The sequence below is a fragment of the Polypterus senegalus genome, chromosome 12 (assembly GCF_016835505.1).
Source record: "Polypterus senegalus isolate Bchr_013 chromosome 12, ASM1683550v1, whole genome shotgun sequence".
Lineage (NCBI taxonomy): Eukaryota > Metazoa > Chordata > Cladistia > Polypteriformes > Polypteridae > Polypterus > Polypterus senegalus.
Window position 1 is genome coordinate 22160040 of NC_053165.1, and position 13188 is coordinate 22173227.

General features: G+C 39.1%; 1 protein-coding gene across 3 annotated transcripts in view; it reads right to left on the bottom strand.

Moving 5' to 3' along the window:
* Positions 1–1568: 1568 nt before the first annotated feature.
* Positions 1569–13188, bottom strand: part of LOC120541257 (plexin-A1-like) — a 710643-nt gene continuing 699023 nt past the window's right edge. For all 3 annotated transcript variants that reach the window (XM_039772729.1, XM_039772730.1, XM_039772728.1), the window contains one exon: positions 1569–2008. In XM_039772729.1, coding sequence (XP_039628663.1) covers positions 1913–2008 — 96 coding nt within the window. In that variant the 3' untranslated portion in view covers positions 1569–1912. The remainder of the gene's footprint in view (positions 2009–13188) is intronic.

Consider the following 13188-nt stretch of genomic DNA (forward strand, 5'->3'; position numbering starts at 1 on the left):
ACGATATTTGCGTGTTAGTTTTCCTTTAGTAGGAGCAGGTTACAGGATTTCAATTCCCGTAAACGTTATTCCAAAATTTGTTTTTCCCCTCCATTTTTTATTTTAAATTAATTTCTATCTACAAGGAACTGGTGATCAAGCTAAATATACTACAAATCCAGATTCACATATACTATATGTATGGTAAAATGAGAAAGAAAACCAAAAATCGAAGGAAACCCAAAGTTAAACCACTATCAAAGCTCTGCCTAATTTAGGCAAGAGGGGAAACTAAAACACTATTAAAAAGCAAAACACCACAATGTCAAACTTTCAAGTCATCCTGCACGAAGCCTCCTAAAGTACGGTCTTATCACTCGCAGCACACACGGGCCGTGGGATAATGGGATTATCAGACCTGAGCCCATGAACCATCTTGCTAAATAGATTTTTCTTCGAGGAAGCCTCGTTCTTCAGATCCTTCTGTCGGCAATCACAATCTTCCTTAATTTATCAGTGTGCTTCGAAGAGCTAATCTGCGGTAACAGAGTCGGCTTCCTTTTAGTCTACAGGGTCCTCTAACTCCCGAACGCCGACTGTCCACTGCAGGATCCGAAGGGCGAGCATTCCAACGTTCAAGTCATCGTTCTATGTGGTACAATTCTTCATCTTCCTCACAGCTTTCGGGTACATTCACAGTTGCTTACGGGTGCTTTTAAATTTTCTACCTTTTCATTTACGCCATATAACTTTAATACTGCAAAATGCTGGGTGTGCGCCTTGTGTGATTGGAAATAAAAAGTAAACCTAACTGGGAGTTGCTTTCTAATAGATCCGTCATCTCGGTTATATTCAAATCATATATTTGCTATTTTAGCAACACTGTAAAGTCGGCTGAGTCATGAAGGTTGGTGATATATAGAATTCTAAAAAAAAAAAATATTAAAAAACGTCCACGAGCTTATTGTATTTCAATAAAACCAGCTGATCCGAGTTGAAAAAGGCAGCTGTCAGAAGTGATCAGTTCCTTCATGTTATGGAAGCTTCTGGTATTCATCTAAAGAAGATTTTGTTTGTCACCTTTTGCTTAATGGTGGGAGCTGGTGCAAATAAAAAGCATACAGTACAACCTATTTACTTAAAATGTACAATTCCTACATATTTTCAAAAGCCAGGGCCTGCCTCATCAGGTTTATTCATTCTTGCTTCCATTTGTATGTACTTTTCTTCCAGAATTTTTAAGTCACTAGGCATTGTTAACATTAAAAATTATAGCACATTGTTTTTAATTGTTTTTTTTTTTTCATCTAAGAAAATGTCTTTGCACTAAACAACATTCAAATAAAACATGGCACAGGACATTTTTTTTTCTTTCTCTAAAATATCAAAGCTTATGGAACTCAATTCATAATGTTATTTTAAAATCGAAAAGTTTTTTTTTTCCTTACTTAAAATTTTGTTTCTTTAAAAACTCAATTGCATTTTATTCATTCTTTAAATTCTTGTAAATTGTGCAAATTCAGCAGCAACACTAGTGGCAGGAAGCCGGAGAGAGTGGGCAGTTAAGTACAATAAAAAAAAAAAAAATGCAAACAAAAACCACAAAAAAAAAAAAAAAAGAAAAGAAAAAAAAATTCCTTGAGATTCAAGTCCCATCCAGGCTTTACCACGTGATTGGATCACATGACCAGAGGAACCACTCCCATAGTCACAAAATGCGCCATGCCTCAGCAGTTCTTCGCCTTTGCTATTCAAGCGTGTTTAAAAATTTGTCCTTGAAACGTTTGTAGCGTTTGAAACACATTTTTTACTTGAGACAGGCTACATATGCCCAGCCCTGCGGGATCCAGAGTGCACTGCTTCAGTTTCCCACGCAATTTGGAATCTGTGTTCGAGAAGTTTCTCCTGTCAGTTCAACAGTGCCAGCAAAGCTTCAGCTGCTCAGAGCCATGGTGTCGATGACCTGCTCCAACTTGCACCTCAGCCTTTGCCTCCGGGCTTGTTCATCTTTTTCCAAAGCTGAGAGGATCTTTAAAATGGAAAAAAAAAAACCAACAACACAAAGTTAGAACAAATATGGAATGGACACTAAACTTTCAGACGGAGAAACACAGAGGTTAGAAGGACTTGCTTTAACCTTTGCCACTCTTTGTTCCACATTTTGTAAATGACATTAAAATCTGATGGATACTCAAGGAGGTGCTGCAAACAGCGCAGTAAGATCTGGGAACCTTCAAAACTGCAAAATACACTTTAATATGGAGAAGAGCAAAATGCTGCAATCACACAAGAGAAATATTCACTTTACATACAAACCCTGAAAAGGAATTGGGGGGTATGTTGAATCAGCACGGATAAGGCGATTTTCTGCAGCATTTAAATGGCAAATAAAATATGTCAATTTGTAAATTAAGGACGGTTTAGACTCATAAGGCTGGTGTTCTGGTTTATACTTGACACGTCCATGCTGGTTGCGAGGGCCGTGTGACAAAAGTGACAGCAGATGCGGAGACACAAGTGGTTTATGCACAGAATTTGTGCAGACTACACAGCAATATGGACATGGCAACATATTCCCAAAAATGCTGAATTTCAAAGACAGGATGATGGCAGACATGATATTACTAGGCTTAAGTGGTTGCCAGAATAACAAATGACAAATATTTGAAGTGCATCTCTTTGTATGCCACCCCACTCACGAGAATATTATATTCACCCTCCCTTCACCACTTTTGGTTAATGGGTTGTCTACTTTTTCCCCTCCTAAAGCCAGTAAAAATAGGCATTGGCAGTACCTGATCTGTGCTACCTGCCTGCTACTGTTGACATCTTTTGCTGAATAATCATGCAAACAATTCACTTCCTCTGCGATTGAATGGACCGCCACAAGTATAAATGTGTTTTGACCTTGTGCGATCTTTGATTTGCACACAAATGTGCTAAGTATAAATGAGGATTAACTCTAACGTGCTCATCAGCATACTACAAGCAGGAAATGTCAGCTAGAGAAGTGGTGCACAGAAAGGAACAAGCATTCCCAGGCTGAAGAACACATTCTTCTTTGACAGATTTGGGGAGCTGAACTCAGTAGTCCTAAAAATCAGAATCACATTTATTGGCCATGTAATTATACAAGGAATTTGACTCCAGTTTTGGTGACTATCTATCTATCTATCTAAAGTTCAATGTCTGTCTGTCTGCTTTTCTCAAGAGAAATACTTAACGGATTTAGATCAGGTTTTTTTCTAGTATTTACTTGAACATTCCGGTTGACTTTGTGACTTCTCTCATCGTGGTAAGTATCATACTTCGCTTGCGGTAATCATTCGCGCAAATCTGGCAGAGAGGCTGCGGGCTGAGGTGAAGGGGAAGCAGGACCTCACGAGTGGGGAGGCAGGCAGGACCCTGGTGATTGGCGGAGATATCACAGCCATGTGCTTTTCTCCCCACGCGGGGGACGCTCTGCCGTCAGTGCTTAAACGCAATTAGATACAGTGCCAATGTTTGACGTTTGAGCGTACCTACCTCCCGCTTGCACAGAATTTTTTCTTTTTATTGATTTTTAAAGTTTGTCCTGTTTCACTACTATGCGGGCGGAGCCGCAGGGGACAGCTAGTAACTTATATATAATCGACATATGCACAATAGCTAATCACACACCTCAGATTAAAAATAAAAAAAACACAAGACAGAGAATGTAAATCTAAGTGAAGAGTGCAACTCAGTGTATGAAATGCTGAAATAAACACTGGGGGAAATAAATAAATAAACAAGTATGAACAATATGTGAACAGTTTTGACAGTATTGCAGGACCCTCAGAGGCTTGAGGGGATGAAATTAACTATTTGTGAGATTGATAGCCTGTTTGGAACCTTCCTATATATGTTTGTTTTGCCGTATATTAATCTATGATGCCTGGCCAATAGAAGAAGTTCAAAAAGATTGTGTCCTGGATGTGAGGACACGTGACTATGCGATGTAACCTGTTTTTGTCATGTTTAGCCAGTGCTCCGAACCACACTGTTATGGATGAGCAGAGGGAAAACTCAATGACTTCTGTGTAAAACTGAATCATAAGACCCCTGTGGAAGGTTGAACTTCCTCAGCTGTTGTGCCCTTTTTATGATGGACCCTAAGTTGGTCCCGAGAGATTATAGATCCCAAAAACGTGAAGGTTTCCAAAACCTTGACAGCAGTATTAAGTATGAAGAGGGGGGATAATAATTTGGGACCTCTCCTAAAATTTGACAGCTACACAGAATTCTAATGAAGGCCTTCAAAATTCTCAAAGGCATCAATAACACAGAAGTAACAATAAACTTTAAGTTAAATAGTGAACCATACATTTTAGCAACTCTTTATGCACAGTATCAGGAATTTACATTTTTGTCTTGTCCTGTGCAAGTTTGGTACATCTTGTATTTTGTTTTTTTTTTTATCATTTTGATGGGAATTTCTCCCGGTCACCATATTGGATGTTCGTTGTTTAGTTGCCACTGTTTTGTTACTCTAGTCATGGACATAGCCATATTGCTGCCAGTAGTGTGTTTTGTGCTGCTGAATGTGACGTTAACTCTACACTAGTGTTTAAGATGGCATTGTGGTAGACATGGCATCCTACCTTTGGAATTTTATTTTAAGCACAACTTTATTTCTAATGATTTCCTAAAAGTGACTTTTGACTTTAATTTTCAGGTTTTGACACCCTTTTTAGCTTTTTGACATTTTGTCCATTTTCTGACATCTTTAACTTCTCCTTATGTGTTATTTTCATCTCCTGGGATTTGTTTTTTCACCATACTTCCCTTTTACTTAAATATTATTATGATATCCTTACACACAGGGTCATGGCAATTTGGAATAAAGTCACGGAAATGAAGTAGAAACCTTGTGGGAATGAAATGTATTATCAGTCTTATATCAGTTATGCATTCTTCAAATATATTTTTGGGAACTCGGGCTGATGGAAGTTTACTTTCCATTAGCAAAACTGGGTATCTGCCAGGTCTGCCACCCTCTGTCCCTACATTATTACACTGGGTCTCCGTACTTGGTGCCTTTCCTTTCTTAGGTCTCTTGGCAACCAACTTCCAATGGGACCATCGATTCAATCAACATTGACAAGATCGATCAAGATAAGTCATGATATAACATCCAGCTAACATACATGGCTGCAATTTCAAAGCAAGATGCCCGTTCAGTCTTTTTTTAATGCTGGGGAAAGACATTTCTGTATATGAGGTGTAAGGGGAAAAAAAAAGAGTCACATGAGACAGCAGAAAATGAAGATGTGAGCAAAAAAATCAAATAAAAGGCCTTTATGAGTGTAGAAAGCATTTCCTTAAGAGAAAAATATCATCAGTAGTATCAGCCGTGCTACATTCTTAAACTTTCCTCTAAAAATGCAGGACGCCTTTATTGCTATTAAAATGAATGCAATCTTGTCACCAATGGGATCTATTAGGGACTCTCTATTAAAAACAGGCAAAAGGCATCTAAGAGCAGGCTTCCATTTATCACACTTTCACTTCCCATTTTAAAAAAGATGAATATAACAGTTTGTTTCCCTGGTTGGAGAGGGTGCAATGCAACAAAGAAAGCCACCGACATCCTTTATGCAGATGTCTTAATACATTTTTATCCATAATCCAGGTGGGAGGAAGGATAATTTATTATCTGTCATATGTTGGGATTGTGGTTCCTTTACCTCGGTCAAATTTCAAACCTCGGGGACCTGTGGGTGCAGAGTATGCATTTTGCTGGCTTCTATTATTACTCCAGTGACCTTCACTCAGGATGAACATCCCGCTTTAAGTTGCCAACCTAGAGGGCTCCAGCTGATTTGCCTCAAGAAAATTCCTAAATAACAACGATCCAGCAAGTCGTGGAAAATGCAGGGGGTTACAGTTAATTTAACGAATCAAATCAACTTCCTGACGTTAACTGTGTACCAAACCTCGGGACACCTTTCCACCCCGGGATGGCACAATTATAATATGCGCTACCAATCCTAAAACAGTCAGTAAAAAGAAAAATAAATAAGTCAATAAATAACCCGGAGCGCAAGTGTCCAGCACTAGTTCCATACTGACCAAACAAGTACAGAGCACACCAACAGTAGCAGAATGATGACTGAAATAAAATTATTATCGTAAACAAATAAATTAGCTATTTACACAAATCCCGTGCTTCAGCACACCACCAAACACTGTTGTATGACAATCCAGGACACTCCACTGATAAAACACGAATACACAAATAACAATTATCTAAAAGGATTAACTGAATGAAAAAAAAACCCTTGGATGTCCATCGGTAGAAATACTGTTCCTCTTTATCTTAATGCTTATTATTGCGAAGGTTGTGCCGAGCCATACCTTAATACTCACATAGGCAGGTCAGGCCCTCTCCCATGTTCCCCATAAAAGTGTAAAATGATACTGTGTGCTCGTCTTGCCTTCCAAAACAGAACTCGGGTTCAGCGGATTTCTCCTGTCGGCAGCATAGTTTTCCCTGTAATATCCCCAATTTTCTCTCTGCCGCTGTTCCTTGCCTGTCTTCACCCGTCTGATTTGCTGCTGAACCTTGACCTTTATCGGTATGGTCAGCCCCTCCCCTTTTGGATTTGATTTGTCCTCTCCGAGTCAGGTGCTCTTTTCCAGGTAATTGATAGGTTCCTAATACCAATACCAAAAGGTTTAACCCGACAAAGATACCAACCACACATGATAATTGTTACAACCCTAAAGTTTCGATAAACACTGGTGCCTGAAAAGTTTCAAGTCTTACTACAGTTTCACTCTTAAATATCAGGCTGGTTTCTAATCCAGACTTGGGTCCACATTTCGTACTAGTAGTATTACTTATTATTTGTTGACCTACAACATTTGAGATACAGGGTGGTCCAGATCTAATTATGCAGATCCTGATCGTATGGATGACTTTGATTTATGTGGGGACGATTCCAGTTCGATGATTCTTTATGTCGTCAGTTTGCACACTTCTCGATGGTCCGAGAATTTTTAGGGTGATTTTCTATGTAATAAACTTAATAAGTTATAGCGTAATGAAAATTGCATAATTAGATCTGGACCACCCTATATAATTGGTTATATTTCTTTTTTTTTTTCAGTTGGAGCACCGGCAGGTGAAGTGACTTGTTCATGGTTACATGGTGTCAGAAGTGAGATTTGAACCCTCAAACTCCGGGTTTGAGGTCTGCAGTAGTTGTAGTAAAGTTTTGTGTATTTACTGTGCATTTCTGAAAACTATCATGAGCTCTGTGTGTAAGGTGATGATGTATGTGATGTGTGTAAAATGAGTGATGTTTATCATGATGGGTGCCATGTGAAATAAAGTTTGAAAAGAGCCCAGAAGTCCCCATGGCTTGACTGTACACAGAGTCGAGTTAACATCACACCACTACAGCACCATTATACAATTATAGATGATTCTCATTCCAGTCTCCCTAGGGTTTGGCTAGCATAGTGTACTTTAAAGACATGTTGAAAAGTTCAGATTACGAACTAAAGTAAGGTTCAATGCACTTTTATAACCTTAAAGCAACAAAAGTGATTTCCCCATGGCACCGATAAAGAGGACAATAAACTAAGAACATTACAATCGCTCCACAGCTCATCTATGTCACAAAACCACTAAGTATGTCGACAACTGACAGTGTTCACTTAAGCATAGCAAAGAGAGACTGGCCCAGTGGCATCAGCAGAACAAGCAAGCATCATGCTGTGCGGCAAGAAGGCAAAGATTACCAAGATATGGCTATCTAAGCGGGAATAAATTACAGCTACCATTCGGAAGCACTGATGCTGTATTATAGAACAGCATAATGGAATAATCATTTCTTTTTCTGAATTTCTTTCACCGAGGGTTGTGTTGCATCTCGGTAATTATGTTTAATGAATGGTGCCCAGTAAACGGAGACAGCTGTGCTACATTAACTAGAACAACTGCACAAGAATGGAGAGGCACAGAGCAAGAATGCAAAAAAGAGCCAGGCAGGCTAGAAAACATTTTTTTCCCCATGAACTGGAGAGCATTGTGTCATTCTTGAAAAGTCCCCCTTAATGTATATTCTGTAAAGGTCTTCAAATGATAACATCACAACTGAAAAGATCTTATAATTCATAATGTAATATTTCATCTAATTTAATAATTATTTATTTTCTTCCTTTCAATTTCCCAATTGTCATTTATTTTTCATGAGGGTCTCTATATGCCTTTCTCCATTCCATTAAATTACATAAAAAATATCTATGTAATGGTTTATTCAAACAGATCTTTTTAATTTATGAATTTGGAATTAATTTTACCAATTTGAAGTGGAAGAAGTGTGCTGCAGGAGTACAGAAAGCTTAAGTGCGGCACATCCAGTTTCTGGCTGACTGTATGTAATTACCGAGGACTGAAAGGGTTTGGATAAAATAAAAGCACACCTTATGAGATATTACTAGTAAAACTAGATATTCTGAATAACTGGCTTATTTTTATAAAATACATAACTACGCTATACTGCCAAAAGTATTGGGACGCCTGCCTTTACACACACATGAACTTTAATGACATCCCATTCTTAATACCTAGGCTTTAATAAGAAGTTGGCCCACAATTTGCAGATACAACAGCTTCAAAGCTTCTGAGAAGCCTTTCCACAAGGTGTAGGAGTGTGTTTATGGGAATTTCTGACCATTCTTCAAGGAGAGCATTTGTGAGGTTAGGCACTGATGTTGGACGAGAAGGCCTGGCTAGCTCACAGTCTCCGCTCAAATTCATCTCAAAGGTGTTCTGTCAGGTTGAGGTCAGGGCTAGGTGCAGACAGTCAAGTTCCTCCACACCAAACTCGCTCATCCATTTCTTTATAGACCTTGCTTTGTGCACTGGAGTGTGAGCAGTCATGTTAGAACAGGAAAGAGGCCATCCCCAAACTGTTCTCACAAAGTTGGAAGCATGAAATTGTTCAAAATGGCTTCATATGCTGAAGCATTAAGAGTTCCTTTCTCTGGAACTAAGGGGCCAAGCCCAACCCCTGAAAAACAACCGCACACCATAATTCCCCCTCCACTAAACTTTACACTTGGCACAATGTAGTCAAGCAAGTATCGTTCTCCTGTGAACCGCCAAACCCTGACTTGTCCATTGGATTGTGTGATTCGTCACTCCAGAGGACACGTCTCCACTGCTCTCGAGTCCAGTGGCGGTGGGCTTTACACCACTGCATCCGATGCTTTGCATTGCACTTGGTGATATCAGGCTTGGATGCAGCTGCTCGGCCATGGAAACTCAATCCATGAAGCTCTCTCTCTACACACTGTTTTTGAGCTTTTGGAGGTCTGCAGCTATTGACTCTGCAGAAAGTTGCCAACTTCTGCACACCTCAGCATGCGTTGTCCCCACTCTATGACTGTACGTGGCCCACCACTTGGTGCTCAGTTGCTGTTCTTCCTAATTGGTTCCACTTTGTTATAATACCACTAACAGTTGACTGTGGAATATTTAGTAGCAAGGAAATTTCATGAACGGACTTATTGTGGCATAAGGTGGCATCCTATCACGGTACCACTCTTCAATTTACTGAGCTCCTGAGAGTTTGTAGAGACCATCTGCATGCCTAAGTGCTGGACTTGATACACCTGTGGCCATGGAAGTGACTGTAACACCTGAATTCAATGATTTGTAGGGGGGTCCCAATACTTTTGGCAATATAGTGTACTGTACATCAAAAGAAGGCAGGACCAGATGCCACATGAGCTTTGTTAATATCTAGGGAAATTGACTCAAAAATGCATAAATGTACCCATTTTTTTATACTTAACTTGTAATTTTTAACATCATTTTAAAGCATCGTGCACAAGTCATGATAAAGTACAGGGTGGCCCATCAATGTGGATACACCTTAATAAAATGGGAATGGTTGGAAGCACACCATTGTTTTTCTTGTAAAATTTCCAGTAAGTTTGATGTGTCACACGACCCTTTTCCTATTGAAAAAACAAAAGTTGGATCCAAAATGGCCGACTTCAAAATGGCCACCATGGTCACCACCCATCTAGAAAAGTTTTCCCATTACATATACTAATGTGCCACAAACAGGAAGTTAATATCACCAACCATTCCCATTTTATTAAGGTGTATCCATATAAATGGCCCACCCTGTAAATTAACGTTTGTAAAATGCAACTTGTAATATTTATATTTGTGTGGAGTGTTAATATAGGAATACAGGATTACTTAGAGAAGATGTAGCCATCTTTGTGTTTAATTAATCACAAGCTAAACTCATCTGTAGAGCTTCTCTTCTTCTACTGCACAGTTGATCAGAGCAGGTAAAGAATGACATTAATGAGATGTGCTGTGCTTTTGTCACCGAGTCCCGTGTTGCTGTGGACCTCAGACTGTGATGCTGGTGTGAAACATGTCCACACCGTACTGCAATAGCGAGACTAAAACAGAAATTAAGGCAACGTACACTGAGAACGTGCTAAGAAAGAAAGGCAAACGCTGACACGCTTTCTAATGTACTTTGTCCCGCTGTGTTTCCATTTGAGAAAGTTCTTAAGCAGGTCCCCTCCTTTTTATAATTTGCTTGTTTTTTTCCATTTTCTGAGTAGCTAACACATTTGGAGAATTAGGAACACATAATGAAGTGCATTAAGCCCCTGTGCTTTTAAGTTTTTCTTTACTGGCAAAGTGCACAATTTAGGAACTGTCCTCTGAATGCATTAAGCTATTGATCGATACTCAATATCTAACAATGCTGCCATTTTTCGTATCAGCTTGAAACATCAAAAGCAAGCTGGCTTTCCCAAATTACCCTTTCTGCATTTTTAAAATCTTAATTATGCTTTCAATGTTCAACTGAATTGTGCTAGAACATACAAAAAATAGAAAGCACACAAATATACCCTTGTTCATCCACCCATCCATTATCCAACCCGCTATGTCCTAACTACAGGGTCACAGGGGTCTGCCGGAGCCAATCCCAGCCAACACAGGGCAAAAGGAAGGAAACAAACCCTGGCCAGGGCGCCAGCCCACCACAGGGCACACACACCCACACACCAAGCACACACCAAGCACACACTAGGGACAATTTAGAATCGCCAATCCACCTAACCTGCATGTCTTTGGACTGTGGGAGGAAACCGGAGCACCAGGAGGAAACCCACACAGACACGAGGAGAACATGCAAACTCCACGCAGGGAGCACCTGGGAAGCGAACCCACGTCTCCTAACTGTGAGGCAGCAGCGCTACACACTGCACCACTGTGCCACCCCCCTTGTTCATTAAACATTATTTAATGTGCTTCAGTTATGCTTTGAACTACAGTATATGGCGCTATAACTTCAATAATACAGTGATGGCAGAAGGAATTCCAGAACTTTGATTAATACAGAATCCAGGTAAATAGATAAAATTGATGAAATGCTGGTAAAATGTGGAGTAATCGGTTAAAATGTAAACTCCATATGCAAAATACAACAGTATAGTACTTTGATCCACAACATTTAACTTTACACTGTATTGTGGAAAAAAGAGAGTCAATTTTTACAGCTTGTAAAATACAACTTGTAATATTTACATTTGTGTGGAGTGTTATTATATAGGAAAACAGGATTTTTTAAACAAGATGTAACTTTTAAACAGACAAAGTAAGTAACCAAGAATGTACAGCTCATATTAATTCACATACGAAACACTACAACAATGGAGACAAAGACAGGCCATTCAGGCCAACAAAGCTAACCAGTCCTACCCACTTAACTTCTGCTAAAATAACATCAAGTTGAGTTTTCAAAGTTTCTTAAGTGTTACTGTCTACCACACTACTTGGTAACTTATTCCAAGTGTCTTTGGTTCTCTGTGTAGAGAAAAACATCCTAATGTTTGTGCGAGATATACCCTTAACAATTTTCCAACTGTGTCCCCATGTTCTTGATGAACTCATTTTAAGATAACAGTCTTGATCCACTGGACTAATTCCCTTCATAACTTTAAACACATCAGTCAAGTCTCCTCTTAATCTTCTTTTGCTTAAACTGTAAAGGCTCAGCTCTTTTAATCTTCCCTCATAATTCATCCCCTGTAGCCCTGGAATCAGCCTAGTCATCTTCTCTGGACCTTTTCTAGTGCTGTTATGTTCTTTTTGTAGCCTGGAGATCAAAACTGCACCCAGTACTCCAGATGAGGCCTCACCAGTGTGTTGTAAAGGTTGACTAGAACCTCCTGTGACTTCTACTACACACATTTTGTTAGGCTTCAGAATGGCCTCAGAACACTGTCGGGAAGTTGATAGTGTCCAGTTCACTATGACTCCTAAATCCTTCTAATAAGATGGACTTTTGATTTTCAGACCTCCCCTTGTGCATTCAAACTTAATAGTTTCACTTCCTAAATAGAAATTCGCCAGACTAATATGGTGGATCACTTTAAAAAAACTGCTAAAAACTATTTTAACATGGCTTTCTCATAGCTTCATTTTAGTGTAATCCTGATATTCTGTATATGCACTGAATTATGATTTTTTTCATGGCTCTGCAACCCGTATTAACCCCAACTTTCTCTGCTATTCTGTTTCCAGTTTTCTGTGGTGGCGATCTGCAGTGCCACCACCTGATCAAAGCACCATGTGGTCCTTACATTGATGGATCGAAGGCCAGAGATCCACATGAACATCATCATCTAATTCCACATGAAGCCTGAAAACCATGAGGACTGATTGAGATCACTAATGTTAGGTAGAATGCCTAGTGGGGGCTGGGTGGTCTCGGGCCTCTGAACCCCTCCAGCTGTCTAGAGTTTTGTGTTTGTTTTTTCTGTCCTCCTGGCCATTGGACCTTACTTTATTCTTTGTTAATTAGTACTGCCTAATTTTATTTTTATATTTTTTCTTTTTTCTTTCTTCATCTTGTAAAGCACTTTGAGCTCCATCATTTGTATGAAAATGTGCTATATAAATAAATGTTGTTGTTGTAAATGTAATACTTTATATTTACTTACATTAAGTTTCATCTGCCATGAATGTGCCCAAGTACCTCTGTAATGATTCAATGGATTTGAGATTATCTGACAATCTACCTAGCTTGGTATCATCTTCAAAGTTAACCAGTTTGTTATTTATATTCTTATCCAAATCATTACATATTACATTTTTATATATATATATATATATATATATATATATATAGATAG